This window comes from Phalaenopsis equestris, unplaced genomic scaffold (assembly GCF_001263595.1).
Source record: "Phalaenopsis equestris unplaced genomic scaffold, ASM126359v1 Scaffold000053, whole genome shotgun sequence".
Lineage (NCBI taxonomy): Eukaryota > Viridiplantae > Streptophyta > Magnoliopsida > Asparagales > Orchidaceae > Phalaenopsis > Phalaenopsis equestris.
This window is the reverse complement of record NW_018164495.1, coordinates 1,003,184-1,022,213: the sequence shown is the minus strand read 5'-3', so window position 1 is coordinate 1,022,213 and position 19,030 is coordinate 1,003,184. Positions and strand designations below refer to the sequence as shown.

General features: G+C 30.8%; 1 protein-coding gene across 6 annotated transcripts in view; it reads right to left on the bottom strand.

The window, feature by feature from the left end:
* LOC110019152 (DNA-directed RNA polymerase IV subunit 1) overlaps positions 1-19,030 on the bottom strand; it is an 87,119-nt gene that overhangs the window by 62,200 nt on the left and 5,889 nt on the right. For all 6 annotated transcript variants that reach the window (XM_020716727.1, XM_020716728.1, XM_020716729.1 and 3 more), the window contains 2 exons: positions 15,736-15,792; positions 15,428-15,655 (listed from right to left, as the gene is read on the bottom strand). In XM_020716727.1, coding sequence (XP_020572386.1) covers positions 15,428-15,655; positions 15,736-15,792 — 285 coding nt within the window. The remainder of the gene's footprint in view (positions 1-15,427; positions 15,656-15,735; positions 15,793-19,030) is intronic.

The following is a 19,030-nucleotide window of genomic DNA, read 5'->3' as shown; positions in this document are numbered from 1 at the left end:
GACGGGAACAAAAAAAAAAACGGTGACATTACAATTAGATAAACTAACCCCATTGAATGAGGAATTATTTTAAACTCAAAGAACTAAAAGAAATTACATTCATTCATCATGAAGAATGATATAGAAACAACTGCATAGTGGTCAATCAATCAATTCATAGGAAGTATAAGTAGCTGAGGCCTTTACAGTCGAGTTCGTTTAACATAACATCACACAGCAATTCAGCTCAATTATTATATGAATAAAGGGAGGTGAACTCCACAATTATGATTGACTAGATAAATATTGTGAACCCACATGATTCACATAGTTTATCTCAAACTTGTGCACTTGGGTACTTGTGTGCTTGTGTACCTATAAGGTGTCCAGCAAGGACACTGGGGGCTGGAACTGAACAATGAGATAAGTATGGTCCGCATAATCGTCCTTATCATTGATGCTTGATTTAGTATAAAGGAACTATTTCATCAGAAATATCTCATTAACCACTTTTAGAATAGATAGTATCAAAGCAATCGGCTAATAATACCTGTTTAAATATAGTAAAATATGAAATCAATTTTGGCCTTTTAGAGACATTCGAAAGGCACATCGCAAAATTAAAAAGCATTCATGTTAAAACTCTAGCAGTGATTGCATTCCTCCACCACAACAACGACAACAAGACTTTATCCCACTAAGTGAGGTAGCTAATTGAATCATTTTTCTCCCTTGTGTCCTTTTAAAGGTCATACTTTTATTTAAATCTAATAAATTAAAATCATTGTTCATACAACACGTAGTGGGATTAAGGTTTTGTTATTGTTGTTCATACAACATGCCCAAGTCTATTTAGGTACATACCTCTATCTTTTTTAACATAAGTCAAATCTAAAACATTTACCCTCCTAATTGGGGCATGAGATGGTGGACATTTAATATTACAAAACCAATTAAGGCGACTCTCTCTAATTTTTTTGCCACTGGAGCTACTCCATCACTTTAATAGATTATTCGTTTTGCATTTTTTCTTTGAGTATAAAACCACTCATCCAGTTGAGCATTCTCATCTCAAAAACACTTAGATTTATGCTTCTCTTTTACATACCGACATTCTGAGCCAAAAGTGTTGTAGTTCTCACCGCCATCTTATAAAATTTTCCTTTAAGTTTAAGAAGTGTTTTTCTATCACACAATAGGCCTAATGCATTCCTCCACTTCAACTATCCAACTTGAATTCTACTAATAGCATCCCCGTCTATATCACCATCTCTTTGAACAACAAACCTGAGATATCTAAAACAATCACTTATTCTAATGACCCATTGCTACGACAATGCTACTAAACTTACCACTAAAATTACATTCCATATATTAAGCTTTAGATATACTCAAATGAAAGCCATTAGACTCAAAAGTTGACCTCCATAATTCAAGTTTCTCCTGAACTCTTTCTCTAGTCTTATCCACAAGAAGGATATAATCAAAAGGCCACTCCATGCTTTTTTAGAATATAATTAGGAATAAAAAATGAAGCTTTAAACTAACCATGCCATTATCTACCCAATGAGATAACAAAATACAAGCAAGAGTAAAACAGAATGGATGAACAACATAACTATTATCATCCATCCCCTAACCCTCATAGAAAAAGACTATAAGAAAATGGAACAAAGAAATAACAAATTGTACTTTTCGTTTTATAGCATATAATGTATTGACCATTTTAGATGAAAAAAATAACAATGTATGTATGGTCCAATTGAATGAAATGGCAAAAGTGTTCGTACACGTGAAATATAATCTCTTAAAATTCATGTACGCCCCAAATGTAGGGCTGTCAAAAAAGGCTCGTTGTTCGCGAATAATTTGTGTTTGATTCGTTCGCTAAGTAAACGAGCCCAACACGAACAATTTTTTTGCGCTCGATATGTAAATGAGTCAAATACGAACAAATATTTGTTTGTTTGTGTTCGACATGTTTCGGCTTGAAATAATTAAATTGACTACAAGAGTACAAAGAATTATATTCAATTAAAATTATTAATTACAAAAATAGAATAAAAACATATTAATTTATATTTGAATGTTATTTTAAAATGAATAATAAAATTTAAATCTCATCTCTCAACTGTTAACATCTTACAGTTGTTTGATTAGGGTTTTTAAAACGGCTCATGTTCAGTTTTCTAAGCAAACGAGCCAAACAGGAGCAAGTGTTTGTGCTCGAAATATAAACGAGCCGAACAATAATACTTTTTTAAAGAGCTGAAAACGAGCTGAGGCCCCAGGCTCGCTCGCGTTTGGCTCGTTTACACCCCTACCCAAATGCACGTACCTTAAAATTTCTCATATTTTAAAAAATATGTATAAATTCTTCAAAAAGAGTAATAATTATAATTTATAGTTATTAAGTTTATAAATTTATTTAAAATTTATTATTTTTTAAAATCATGTTGTTTAAAATCACCATTTAACATAAGAAAAATATTTTATCACAATTTACATAATAATAAATTATTAAAACTTATATAAGGAATAATTGTTCTTATTTGGAAGATTTACTAATGACATTTTATGCTCGAAAAATAAACGAGCCGAACACACATAAGAAAAATATTTTAGGACAATTTACATAATAATAAATTATTAAAACTTATATAAGGAATAATTGTTCTTATTTGGAAAATTTACTAATGACATTTTGTGCTCGAAAAATAAATTAGTCGAACACGAACGGTGCTACTTTTTTAAGAGCTGAACACGGGCCCGCTCATTTACACCCCTACCCAAATGCACATACCTTAAAATTTATCATTTTTTTAAAAAATATGTATAATTTTTTCAAAAAGAGTAATAATTATAATTTATAGTTATTATGTTTATAAATTTATTTAAAATTTATTAATTTTTAAAATTATGTCTTTTAAAATCATCATTTAACATAAGAAAAATATTTTATCACAATTTACATAATAATAAATTATTAAAACTTATATAAGGAATAATTGTTCTTATTTGGAAGATTTACTAATGACATTTTGTTTAAAAAATTTTATATGTACTTATGTAAAGAAGGGGATATGGGTTTGATGAATAAGTTAATTTTAAACAAAATAATGCAAAAAAAATTGCAAATAGATAAAACATAAAATTATATAGCATTAAAATAAAATAAAAAAAAAAGTACTTAAAAACATGACTAATTTACTTGTACTATTATGAAATAAAAGTATAAATATATATTGAATTTAAAGTTTGAAACTAGATGTGATTTACTAAAAATAAAAATAAATTAGCCGGAATGAAACACACACACACATACAGATATATATATATATATATATATATACATATATATAAAGTTAAAATAACACAATATAAAAAAATAGTAAATACATGAGTTAGCATTAAGTTGTTAGCCAAATAAAAGGCTAATTTTGATTAAAAAAAAGTATGTGATTTCCTTTTAAAATGTGGGATATATATTTTGTTTGGGTGAATTCCTGAGTGCTTTTTTGTGTTAATATAAAATACAAAAGACGAAAAAAAATTTTCTTATTTAACCCAAGAAAATATGGTATTATTACCTTAACAGTCCTATTAAAAATTCTAAAACTCCTAAGCATATGCTGAGGAAGGTTTGAATGCAAACAAGTAAGCTTCGACGATTATGTCACTCCTAAAAGATCTTCCAGGGTTCTTAATTCTCACTCTACCACATAGTGCAAAGGACTCGCACAGCCATAGCGTGTAGAGCTCTATTTTAAAAAATAACCAAAAAAATATTAAAAACCATTAATAATTATTTATTAGTTTAATAATATAGGATAAAAAATTCTAATACAAAAAATATTGTCAATGTCATATAAATAAAACATGATGTTGTTTTGACGTGCATGAAAGCTAAGCATAAGGAATAATATTCAAAAACCCTTTTAAGTGATTGGCATAATTTTGATATTTTTTCCATCTTTCTAACTAATGAATGAAGCAATATGACTCATAATAAGATGATGGCTTTGTAAATTGAACAATAAAAAAATTATTTAACAAAACAACAACATTGCTAATAATTAATCAAATTCGATGAAGCAAATCTAATCACTAAAACAGAAAAAAAATCCAAGTGCACAGAGCAAGAATATGCATGGAAATAGCGGGGAAAAAATAGCATAATTAACGATAAATAAAGACAATTTGTGTAGGCATCATTAATAAATAGTGGGTTATGCCTATTCTAAAATATTTAAGAATCACCATCAAAATCTTAGCACGGATTTAACGCTTATATAAAGTAGTTTCAAAATTGTAAACAATACATCAAAGCTGCAGTCATTGCTTTTATTAATAGCCCATAAATACCGCAAGTAAACATGTTAATATTAATCATGAAGACAAACACTATGAGGAATAAAAGAGCAAGTCCATAAACATCAATGATAAAATAGATGTTATACTGCTTTCTCATACAGTGTCATGTAAATAGGGCACAAAATATGATACACTAACCTATGCGCTCTAGCACATGCTATTTTATATAATTGATTTGTATGCCCGTTTTGGAACCATGTTTCTACGCAAACCCTTACCAACTCGTGCCCAACTTCCCCTTCCATGTACCCTTTATACTAATACTTTGCTATTTGCTTTTAGTATAACAATATAGAGGCTTCAATCACTCAAGAATTTATCACATAATATAGAATTTTTTTATATTATTCAATCATTCATTTTCAGTTATTGATTCTTTCAATATGTGTGTGTTGTTGTCATGTTGGGCATCTTAGACTGTCGTGTGACCTCGACAAAAGTATGATGCTACAAAACCCTTCAAAAATCCTAAATGATAAAGGAAGAATGATAAACCTCTAAGTTCTCTTTTAAAAACTCTAATTGGCTGTTTGAGACAGCAGCACAACTCGTCACCGTTGTTTTCATTGTTTGAATAAATCATTTTTTGCGGTGTTTCGTTAAATGCGGTATGTTTTGCACTGTATATCTCGTTGCAAGTTAACATACGCGATTCACGTACCTTCGAAAAGATATTATTCACATTCCCCCCTCCCCGCTTCCCTCGTTACACTATGCTCTTCGAGCAAAGCTCTCCGACATAACTCGAGCTCTTCTCTCCTGCTATGCCCGCATTTTCACATTGATACCTTCGATCATCGCTCTTCTTATCTCTACCCCAGTCGATCTTAAGGTATCTTCGATCTTCGAACTCCTCCCTCCGCTCTGATTGATCTTGCGTTGATTTCTATGATTTTGTAATATGATATTCATATGTGACTTTCGGTTGTGAGATTTTTTATGACTTAGTTATAGCATTTTTTTTTGCATTGGCTTGGAGCTTTCAGCCTTAAAATTTTTCATACATTTTTTTATTGATTTGAAACTCTCGATAGATATCCATATGTGACTTTTTATGATATCTCATATGCTTTGCATTTCTCCATATTGATATGGATTTGGTGTTCTCTGTTGTTATTGGTTTGTTCTTTGGGAGAAGTTATGCTTTTTGAAGTTATTGCAAATTTAAATAATGCTAGTTTATAAATTTGGTGTTCTCAATTTGTGTTGGTTTATTTTTTGGGAGAAGTTATGCTTCTGTTGTTGTTCCCTTTGAATACCTCTCTACTTTCTCAAACGCACAATATACCTCTTTGTTATTTATTCTGTTGAGGTTCATTGGTGTTGGGTTGTGGTGGCATTATGGTGACACAAATTTATGCTAGCATAACTGTTGTTGTCTTTACACAGAGCATTGTATGTCGGAGCTTCATGTTATGTGACTTTATGACATGGGACACTCCCCCTTCCTGCAACTAACGCGGCTCTCCTTCCCGTTACGAATCACAGCAGCTAAGTCGGCCTACATTTAGGTTGGCTGGACCGAGCGAGACAGGGGTCGGTTTGACCAGTCCTTGCGTCCACTCCTTGAAGCGAGATTAATACTCCCGATCCCGTGACATTCTCCTCTTCGAGTCCCCTTGGAAGTGTCGCTCCCGCCCTCTATTTCCCTCTCCTCTTTCCTTTTAAACATATTCTTCATTTGGTTGTATTTTTATGATTAATTTCTGAATATTTTTGGCCGCCCCACCCCCTCCTTTTGTGTGAGAGTTTCATTTTTTTACCTCTTTCCTTTCTTCATGTAAGAGCCTATTTAGTTGTTATTTTAAGTTTTTGGAAGTACTTTTTGTTGTGTTAGATTTCAGATTTCTTGTGTGGAAACTCCTCCCTTTCGTAGAATTGTATCTGAGGAGGTCGTGATGCTCCAGTTGTATCCTACTCCAACGCGAAGATTGTATCTCCCTCTTTCATCTTCCCGACTTCTTCTCCTCCACTTCCCTTGATTGTCAGCCACCCAAACAACTTCCTCTGCACTGTCGACCCTCCTTTTTGCTGTAGCAACCTACTTCCAACCCTTTCAAGTCCCTCCTAGCATCCCGCCGGCAACCCTACAGCAATTACCTTGCTGTCTCAGGTCTTCCCCATCGCTGCCCTTATTGTCCAACACCTTCTAACCAACAATCCTCCTACCGCCGACTACATACAACTCTTCATACTTTTTGTCCTCGCAATACTGCATCTTCTCCTCGCTGCCATCAACACTCCTTTGCTGCCACCACCCTTGCCAACCATCCCGATCTACACAACTAACCTTCACCGCCATTGGAATACACTTTTGAGGTGTTTGTTTGTGTCGTTTAATGTTTTGATGACGTTATTTTTAGTTTGTGTGTGTAGTAACCTTATTTCCCTATTAAGAAATAGTTGATTTTGTGGTTTGGGCTTTCTCCTCCGGCATCACTTCATGTTGGGAGTGTGGTCTAAGGTTTGCATCAATCTGTGAATTCAATGTTTAGCTTTTAGGTATAGCAGAATGGTGCATTGTGTCCATCATCATGTGAATTCACAATTTAATTGTTTTGGCAAACTTGCTCATGTGAATTAACCTATGCCTTATTCTTTTGTTGTTATTATCTTTGAATAGTGACATTGTGTCCATCCTCTTCTGAAACAATGTTTAGGGTCAGAGGTTAATCTTTTAGAGATTTCTCAAAGAAATCAAAAGTGTTCAGGTTTTTACACACAACATTGGACTTCATAGTTTATCTTATTATATCAGCAGAAAGTAGAAACTACATAGAAACTACATAGTTGACACTCAAATATTAATTTCTATGTTGAGTATTTTTGTGGGGCTTAATTTCTCTCTTCGGTCTTTCCCTCTTTGTCATTTCATATAGCATATATGTTGATTAATTTTGTGGGGATTAATTTTTTATGTGCTTACATTATAAGAATGAGGGGTTGGTTCATGGTAGTTGAATATGTTAGTATTTTTTCTGGGGTAGTAATCAATACATATGCTAAATTATTTTAAATAAATTTGACAAGTAATCAATATATGCTATATCAATTTATTTATTTTTATTTTGTTTATGTATTGTAACTTATTTTTATTTTGCTCCCGTCAAAATTAGTGTTTCAAATGGGCAAGACGAGACGGTGGTGTATCTGTAATGTGAGAGAGATAAAGATAATATTTTGTGATTTATGTTTAAAAGAATTTGAGTTGAGTAATAGACCGACAATATTTTTCAACAAAAGGGGTGGCAGAACATCATTATAAAGTTAAAGAAAATATTTGACGTGAGAATGATAGGATGCAACTAAAGAATAAGTAAGATCAATTAAAAAAGGCTTGGAAATTGTGGAAAGAATTAAAGCGAGAAGCTACTGATCTTAGTTAGGGCTGTCAAAAAAGCTCGTTGTTCGCGAACAGCTCATGTTCGGCTCGTTCGTTAAAAAAACGAGTCGAACACGAACAAGTTTTTAAAGCTCGAATTATAAACGAGTCGAACACGAACAGTTCTTCGTTCGCTCGTGTTCGGCTCGTTTTAGCTTGAAATAAAAAAAAAATTATATAATTATTTATATAATAATATATTACATATATTATTTATATAATAATATATTATATATATTTATATCTAAGTTTAAATCATAACATCTCATGTGGTAATGTGGTTAATCCTTTTATTTTGTATATAGTTGGTCCAGGTTTGAATCTCACACTTTATATCTATTTTTTTCAATATAATTTTAACGAGCCAATTTCGAGCCAATTTCGAGTCAAACACACGAATATTTAAATCGAGTTGAACACGAACACACTGTTTCACGAGCCAATTTCGAACACGAGCCGATTTCGAACACGAGCTATTTCGAACGAGCCGAACACGAGCCTAGCCTGAGCTCGCTCAAGCTCGGCTCGTTTGCAGCCATATTCTTAGTTAGAATCACACAGTGTACTATTGATACATCAGAAGGAAAGAAAGATTAGAAGTGAAACTAAATTTTTCAATTAGAAAATTTCACATTGTTATGTTAAGCAAAGTTATAAATTAATATTTCTTATTTTGTTGTCACTTATAGGTTGCAGCAAACACAAAAAAAAAAATTAACTTAGTGGCATTAATCCAGAGTTTGAAAAGAATCTAGATAAAATATTCAGTGGGGTCGTTGCCACCGGTGATCATGCTTGAAGCTTGAGTCAAAGATCGAGTGTTGATATATTTGAACGTGTAGGTTCTTAGCACATAGCTGACTCAAGTGAAGGATCTATACAAACCGTCACCGAACATGTTGGGTCTAGTTTTAGAAAACATCAACCGCCTTCCCGTCCTAAGGAGGAAATGAAGAAGAAAGATGGGTCCAATTATAGAAAACTTCAACCGCCTTCGCGTTCAATTATAGAAAACAGTATTCTCACAAAAATAAGATTTCTGAACTAATTTTTGCACAAACTAGTAAGCCCATCGAGCCTTAACACTTCAGTTGAACCAATAGCTTATGGTTCATCAGCTATGAAAATACTACAAGAAACACCCAAAATTTATGAAAAATTTTCTCTATATTTTGTATGTATTGTTGGAAGATCAAAAAAAGAATTTTTATGTGTTTGGATCGAATAGGCTAGATTACATAAGTTTTTTTTACAACAATCATAATGATTGAATGTAATATTTTTTTATGTCATCACTATCATGAATTGTTTTGATGTATTCTCTACATTTACTCATTGTTATATCTACACTATGAGATATATTTATTTGATGTGATTTCATTATTATATTGCTATTGAATTATTGTTTAGATAAATTATGAATAACAGTGAAAGATTGCATCAGAAAAGAATAATTGCAGCAGACATATGCTTAACAAATGAGTACTATAATTAATATATTGTGTGTACACCTTGCATGACATCGTCGTACATAGGGGCCAAAAAAATTAGTGTGTTACTTACAGGTCATCATATTAGAATTCAAATATTTCGTATGCCCCAAGAAGTTTTATTAGATATACTGAAGGAACTATATTGAAATCATGGCCTCAATGGATCCTTCAGAATGACTTCAAAAGATGTTTTAGCGATAACCCTCTATATTTTATCACAAAATAAGTCAGTCAGGTCTGCCATGGAACGATTATAGCATCCATTGGAAACCATTAGCAGGTATTTCCCAATTATTTTGGATGCTTTGGTTAGCTTATCATCCAAAAATATTACATCAGAGGAATCTATATTTAAGAGTACGGCCAAAGAAATTTTAAATGATCCTTGATACATGTCATATTTTAATGTATACTTCATTATAGTACTTCATAATATGTTAAATATACTCAATCAAAGCAAACATATTATAAGATTGCATTGGTGCTATCGACGGAACATATATTGAAGCACAGGTATCTGGAAATGAAAATATGGTGTTTATCAAAAGGTGTCAGCTCATCTACATAGAATGTTATGGATGCATGCGATTTCAACATTTGTTTCACATTCATAATGATTGGAGGAGAAGACAATGCACATAATAGTTGAATTTTTTGTTTTGTTATGTTAAATAGTCATAATTTTCCTATGCCGCCTCAAATTTAGTAAACATGAAAAAGTAAAATTCATTGATTATATGTTAATGTGTGTGACAATATATTTTATACTTAGTAAAAAAAATTATGTGGTTGATGTTGGTTATCCTCTACAATATGGGCTTCTTAAGTCATTTCTTGACATGCGATGTCGCCTCCCACATTTTGAGTGGGCTAGCTAAGCTATTCGAGGAAGAATGTTTAAAAAGCAACATTCTTCTTTCCGAGCTGTCATTGAGAAAACATTTAGGATCAGGAAAAAGAAATGAATGATTCTTCGAGAAATGTCTGTATATTCATTCAGAAAGCAGGTGAAGATTGCGACTGAATCAACGGTTCTCCACAATTATATTCGTTGGTATCCTACATCATCTGACACTAATTTTGATATTGACAAAAATCAGTCAACAGTTCTTGCACAAGCAAATGAATGTCGCTTGGGAGAGTTAATATTACCAAATGATTATAATATAAATGATGCTTGTACGCAAGATGGATACGCATGATGGAGAGGAAGTTGAATATATTACTCTATTGCAATAGCAACGATGCATTAGTTTATGTGTGAAGTTTATATGATATTGTATGAGCAAATATGATTAATCTCTTAATATTGACTTTTTATACAACAATATTTATGTGAAATATTATATTAACTATTGCAATCTTTTTTTTTTTCTTTCTTTCAGCATTTATTTTATCCCATTTAAATGGCCTCCTAGGCAATCGTGATGTAATATAAGCTCTTTTTGTGTTTTTTTTTATTTTTTTTGTTTGGAGGTCTAAGATGAGATGTATAACCTTATAGCTTCTTGTGGATGACATATATATTGCTATAGATTTTGACATATATGAGATCGATATCAAGGCAACTAAGATCCCTTCTTTTTTAGTCATGTGACTATTTGGGTTCTTCTGGAGGGACTTTGTGTTGATATACTTTTGTGAAATATAAGAGTTCCATATTAGTTGTTTAAAGGAAACCAAAATCGCTTTTTTTTAAGATCTTATGTCTTCTTATAATGACAAATTATTCGTTAGTTACTTTTCTTTTGAGACCTCCTAGTTATATAATTTTTTATCTATGTATTTTTTGTCATTTTATTAGTTAATTTTTCATATAGCTTTATTGTTGTACTATTAAGGCAACCTAGTTTTATGTTTGGATTTTCAACTTTCAATAAATATGAGCTCATAGATTGCTAGTGCTTCTAGAGTTTTGTACTGCAACTGTAGGTTGCAGTGTTCTCTACATTTTTTTCGAAGCTATGCCCTAAAACCTTAAGTTAGCTCAATCATTATTGGCTGAAATTAACATAAATAAATTAAGTTATTAATCCACTAATTCTCCTGAAATTGCTTAATTAACTCATTAATAAATTAATGAATCTATAAAAATTACTTATAATCATCTAATTAAATCATTAAGAAATTAACTCATTAATAAATTCAACCAAGTAATAAAATACTTAATTAAACTAATAATCCTTTAATTAAATCAACAAATTTAATTAACTCATAATTACTAAATTTAAGATTAAATCTACTTAATTAACTTAAAAACCCATAATAATTCATCAAATAATTAAATAAAACATTAATCAATTAAACCCAAATATAGTCAGTTAAACCCATAATAATTCAAATAAAAAATTAATCATTTAATCAAGTTAATAATAATAAAATTAAAACCTTAAATTATTTAAACGCAACATTAAATATACAAATAATTAAATAAAATATTAAACAACTTAATTAAAATAATAATTATTTAATTATTTAATTAAATTAATTGAAATTTTGATTAATTCATAAAATTTTAATAAACTTATTAAAATTTCAAATAAATTAAAACTGCAATTTAACGAAACCTTAACTTAATAAAATAATTGATTAATTAGTTTCAATAATTCACAAAAAAAAATTATCTAACATGTTAAACAATTAAATTAATTAACATGCTAGTAGTTATTATAATTTCTACATAAACAAGATATAATATATTATAAATAACTTGTTTTCAATGAGGTTTTATACTTTGGGTTTTGAAACATTTACATAGTTAGAATTAGTAATACTTTTTGTGAGATAAGAAATAGTACAGTTGCCTAAATGAAAAATGTGAAATTTAGGTGACTGCCAAGTATTTTTAACTAATTATTTGAAAAGTATTTTTTTTTTTTAAGAAACAGAAAATACCCAACCAAACATATTTTATATTTTATATATTTAAAAATATAAAAAATCACAATAGTATCAAACATGTTTTCTAAAGATAGAAAACAAAAACAAAACAGACTGAAAATAAAAACATAAACAGAAAACAAAAAGTGATCCCAAACAAAGTCTAACACTATGAGAAAAAATAACGAGTACTATTAAGCAAATTATAAAAGATTAGCTTAGAGAATCAAAAAGAAAAACTCATATGGGTAAAAATAGTTTATAGTTAAATAATAATGAGTATGAAAAACTAAGAATTGAAAAAGAAATATAATGATTTGTAGGGAGTTTGAGAGCATAATTTGTGATATAAAGAATTTTATTTTTAATGATCCATAAAATATATTAGATAGTAAATGCGATGAAAGTTGTATGTATAAAATTGTAAGTAAAGAGGCAAGAAAACTAAAAAATTGATTCTAGATAAAATGTATTAAAGATGTAAATCGAAAAATATTTTTCTTAAATGAGGATATTCAACATAGGTGGGAATAATATTTTGATAAACTTTTCAAAGAAGATTGTGAAAATATAATTGATTTTTATAATCTTAATATCTTAATTAATAACATTTTTTTTATTTCCACCGTCGTAGAAGGTAAAACAAAAGTTGATGAAGCTTAAAGCAGTAGAAACTGATAAAATTACAATAAAACTGTGTAAATCTTTAGGATATTTAAGAATTTGTTGGCTTATTAAAGTTTTTAATATTATTTTAAAAAAATAAAAATATATCCAATTGGTGGAGAAATAGCCTTGATTAATATTTTTAAGAATAAAGGAGCACATGAGTGCAAATTATAGAAAAATTAAGAATCGATCATGCATTAAGGTTACAGGAGAGTAATTGAAAAATGGGCTACAAGGTCATACGAATATTTCTCAAAATTATTTTGTATTCATGTCGGAAAATCAAGTACGTAAGCTATAAATTTTAATGAAAAACTATAGAGAGAATAAGGAGAATTAACATATGATTTCTATTGATTCTAAAAAAAAACTTATGATAAAGTTCCAATAGAGAAATTTTGAAAAAATATAGAAAAGAAATGTGTTGATATTCTTAAATTTAAGTCGTTAAAGATATGTATACCTGAGTTATTACTTGTGTTCGAACACCAGGAGGATTGACAGAGTTTTTTTTTTTTTTAGTTGGATTACATCAGAGATCGGCTTTAAGCTCATATCTTGGATGCTCTTACTGAACATTTATAGGAGAATGTAGCTTCGTGAATGTTTTTAGCTAATGTTATCGTTCTTGTGGATAAGGCTAGAAAGAAAGTTCAGGAAAAACTTCAAATTATGGAGGTTGATTGAGTTTAAAGGCTTTCATTTGAGTTGACCTAAAACTGTATACATGGAATACGATTTTAGTAATAGTAGATCAAGACATTAAAAGAAGTGAATGTTTTATACATCTCTAGGTCTATTGTTTAAAGTGATGGTAAAAAAGATGAGGATGTTAATAGTAGAATTCAAATTGATTGGGTTGAATAGGAAGATGCATTGGGCCTTACTGTGTGATTGAAAAGAATCACTTAGACATAAAAGGAAATTTTTATATAAGGATGGTGACACCTGCAATGCATTATGACGCAAAATGTTGGCCTCTAAAAAAGAAGCATAAAATTAAGTTGTGTTGTTGAGAAGAGAATGGGTGCTTCTTGTTGTTGTTTGTTGTTTGTTGTTGTAGTTCATGTTCAGTTGAGAATAATGAAGTGGATGAGTACTTTTACACTAAGTGACAAAATACGAAACAAATATATCCTTGAAAGAATTAAAGTAGATCAATGGCAGACAAATTAGAGAGTCGCCTTTGATAGTTTCAATCATCTGATGACCCTATAAGTTTTAGATTTGACTTATGCTAAGAGAGATAGAGGTAGACTTAAAAAGACTTCATTGTACAAAAAGGTTGTCGACCCCACTTAGGGGATAAAGGCTTATTATTGTTATTGTTGTGTTTGATCACTAACAAGCTAAAGTTTTTTAGAAATTAAAAATGATAATAAATGATTAATTTTACGGCCAAAGCTTCAAATATAAGCTCTACTTATTTTTGAGATAAATCACAAAAAAAAGGGTTAGCTAAAATGGGCTCAAAATTGAAATAGATAAAGTGATGATCTACTTAATATTGATCCAAGAATTTTCATTTTTTATGATCGCGAGCAAATCTAGATTGAATTTTTAATAGCCCATTCAACCTTGAGCAGGCTCATCAATCAACGAGGCTCCTATGAAGGAAAAATGTGATAAAAATTTTGTTAAACAAGACACATGACAACATCAATTCCTCATACATGGGAGAATAATAAACCGCCAATCAGTCAATATTTAAATGATTTGAGTGATCTAGTCCATTTTCCATTTTTCCATTAATTTTGCATCGTCTACTCATACCTTATATCATTTAAATGTTCACAGGAAGATTAATTGACTTAAGGCTGGTTTAGGTAGGTCTAAGCTACGGTAGGATGTATATTATTATGAGATTCATAGTTCATGAAATGCTAGTAAAACATAAATAAATTCCTTCAAGTAATCCAAAAGTTTTAAAATAGATTATATAGCTTTAGCTTTATAACAAAAAAGCCAAAAACCATATCAAAACTTATATAAATAGCATAATATGGAGGGCAAGCATCTTCACCGTAAATAAAATTACATGATCAAACATGACTTAACTTGTTATTGAAAGTCCTATTAACGCAAAATATATTCCTAAACACATAGAATATCAAACAATTACTAAGTATATTTTTCTTAATATCAATACAATACAAAAAAGACTAAAAAATAATAAGTATAATTAACATGTTATACGATATTAGTAATTTACTAGTTAAGTTGCATGTAAGTATGATACATTATCATATCATCATCATTACTTTACCACAACAATAACTATCCCTTAATTAATTTTGCATCATATAATAGATTATATCTATATGAATTTTTCTTTTTGTTTTCAGCAAAACTGTATGTTAATTTTATTTAATATCTTTCAAAAGAAGATCATATTTTCCTTTACTTTTGCAATGATTGTTCACTATTAGTGAAGTAAAAGGCATACTAGCAAGAGCAACGGAAATAACGAAATTAAATATGATAACCGTCAAAAAGCATGATCATCTTGAATATTTAAAAAGCTGACAAAGCAGTTACTAGCAAATGAATATCCGGCTGACATAAAGATAATTATTTATAGGTCAACCTGTTTGTATGCATAAATATACTTTAGAAATACACATTTTCGAAATAGTGCTACATGTCTTACCTGCCAAGGTGAAAGAAATATGCTGTTCGAATTCAGACATTGCTGTTTATGGTACTTGGGAACAAAATTCCAAAAGTCCTTTGGCAATAATTCGCCAAAGCTTCTGTTCTGAAACTTTTTTGGCAACTTTGCATTTACTTCTGCCAAAATTGAAAGCCCTTTCCTCCCTTGAAAATCTTTATTGGATATCTTAAATTTTAAAGTAGGGTACCACTCAAAAGAACTGCTCTGCTCATGAAAGAAAGCACATATTCTGAGAGAAAACATTTGGACAAAGTTACACATGGAATGAAATCCAACACACTTACAGCACAATATTTGCAACCTGATTTGTTTCCAATTGTTCCCACTTCCTTTGATATATGCTTCAGGAAATTAAATCAGAAAACAAAGCTAGTGTTAGATGAATGCCTATGAATAAAATGCCCGTAAGAAAAAGGTGATCCAAACCAACACCACAAATGCCTAGAATACTCAATGTACGTCTTCCAATAAATGACCAACGGTTTCAGCACAAACAATAAAAAAATCAAGAGCAAATTTGCATAGCATTTTTAATACATCTGCAATGAAAATGAAATATAGTAATATGATTAAAAGAAACTATTCATGCATTCAATCCTCTCCGCCTCAATCCGCAGTTCTATTTAGGAAATCAAACTTTCCTAAGAAAACAGATTTCCATAAGATATGTTTGCAGTCTCCTCTTTATTGTAAATATTTGAATGGGATATGAATAGGTATTTTAACGGACTGTGAGATTTTTTTAAGTATTTAGGAGGGAAAATATTTATTTGGGCTTTGTAACTTAAGTTTGTGACCTCTCCATTTAACACACTAGGTGATGGCCTCACCTTGCAAGGTGTCGTCAAATAAAGATATAGAGGGAGAAAGGTTGTAAAAGAGAAAACCAAGAGAAAGAAAAAGAGAAGGGGGTGGGCATTTATCCAGTAATGGTTAAGGAGGAGGAATTGTGCAGCAATGTCAAAAACCTACTTCTCCATCTCAGCTCTTGCAACAGGCGGCTGTGTTCTTCTCATTACATCACTCAGTTGTATCAAAAGGCTGCAGCTGGCTGTTTTATCGTGCTCTCGAATCAATCGCATAAGAGGCGTCTATTTACTGTAGCCATATATATTTTGATGTTTACTGGAATGTTCTAAATTTTCTGTGTCTTGAATGTGAGTGGATCCAAACCACAAATTTGCACATGCTTATCTTTGTTTCTCTATCGTAGTTTTTGAATTATGGTATGTTGCTCATCTTTTAATCTAACATTTGTTCACATAAGATGAGTACTGAACTTGATTCATAACTTCTATCTATGTTGCATTTGTTCATTCCATCATTTAAAATTTCACAATAAGAGCGCACTTCAAGTTCTGCCACAGCACAAGTTTGAAAAAAGCACCACAATCACCTTGAACTGATGAGATGTACTCCTTTGTTGAAATGGCGTGTGCCTCTGTGCAATTTCTAAGAGGCATAAGCATAAAAAAATTAAGGTTTAGGTAATTAAAAATTTTTTATTTATAAATTTAATATACAAAATAAATCCAATTTTATTATTTCTCTACGCTTAAACTAAAAATAAAAAATAAAAAAAATCCTCAACCCTTAGTCACACGCTACGGCCTCATTTAATCATTCGCATTTGCAGTCACAACTAAGGATAATGCACCAAAAAAACACACTTTAATGATGGTTCTAATAAAAACCCGCTAAGTGATGAGAGTGGAAAAGACTTACAAATTCATAATTTATAATCTTAATGACTTGAGACTTCTTGCTCATGTTGAATTGAGAATATGATACTTATTATTATGAACATATTTTGATTTACCGTTATCTTACATTGATGTTAGTGTGCTATCCATTATTTTTTTATTAATAAATTTGCTTAATTTTAAGGCTTATGCCTCACGAATAAAAAATGTCTCAATACCTGATTACGCAATCACGAGCATGTCTTCCCCTTAAGTCCTTCCTAGATGGGCACGTACTCGCCAATCCAGGCCATTCAGTTTGGTTTCTTTTGGTCGATTCAGCTTCTTCTGCCCACCAAGGGTTGAGCCGGCCCCCATACAATTCTTTTACTTATTTAGCACTATTATTAGGGTTAATTTACTTAGGAATTATATATAATTGCTTTTGAATTTATTTAGACAGGTCGAGTATTCTTTTATGTATTTTGAGATTTTCCCTCAATTTTTTTCTTTGCAAGTGTCATATATTTGCTCTCAAAAGTGGTATAGTGTATCTTGTTAAAGTGCACGTGGTGGTGGACCCTTTTCGACATCATATTCATTCCCCCGCCACATGTATTAATCCTCTTACACCTTTTAAGAACCCAAGATCAATATCATTTGGTATCAAGCCTTTAACCCTATTACATTCCGAAAATCCAAATCCTAACGCACAAAACTTAACATTCTACCTTCACCAAAAATCATCCCTCACATCACTTAAACCTAAACTTTTGGCCAACTCTAGATCCAAAATCCACCTTACTTGGAAACCTAGATAGAGGAGATCTAACATACCACCAATGAGAAATCCTCGAGATGTTCAAAGCCTTACCGTGAAATATATGACGAAAGAAATAATGCAATTGTAACACAAGCTCTTTAACCATGAAAGAAAATGGCACAAGAAGTCAACAACTGTGAGTAATTGGATAGAGAAGATGAACAAAATCATTCTCATCAAAATGTTTCAAGCAAGGAAGAGTCAATACCACATTGAATCAACATTGAGTATATGAGAAGAGATAGTAGCTTTGAAGTAAATATCGATCTACAAAATTTTGATGATCATATGGATCCAAACGAGGTCATCAAGTAGATTTAGAAAGTAAAACAGATCTTTCAATACAAAAATGCTACTTCTGATAGAAAAGATTTTGGCTCGTTGTCAAGACAAATCATATGAATATTTCCTTAAATCACATAGCTACTTATTCTATTAGAATAGATAATGCATTCCTACGAGTTTACTCAAAAAGAGTATTTTGCAGAAATATCATAATGGAGGGATGACAGAACATTTTAGCATGGACAATTCTTTACTTAGCTCAATAAAAATTCGATTGGCCTAAACAAATATGAGAATGAAGATGCCTATTAGACAGTGCAAGATATATCACTAAGCTAAAAAACCTAAGGGAAAAATACAAGCCTATACACTCCCTTTCATGTGGTAGAGTCACCTTAGGTTTGATTAAAGCATAAATTTTGTATGCCTTCCATCGACCCAATTGAATAAATTGACCGCCTCTTCAAAATAAATTTATACATTACCATAAGATGATTGACACTTCATATATTACAAATTATACTTCATGGAAATAATTCATCTTAATTGTGTGCCTTAAACAATCATTTATACATGGATGTAAACTTTCTAAGTCAATTTTAGGGGACCTTATAAAGTAAGCTTATTAAAAAACTCCAGTATAGTCCCACCGTGCACACAAAACAGATAGAAAGATATAGATGATGAATCACAGTTTGAAAAATCTTCTACTTCTCTGTGGGTAAAAACATCAAGTAATGGGACTTGATCCTTCCACACGTTGAATTTTGTTTCCTGCCGATCCAACCC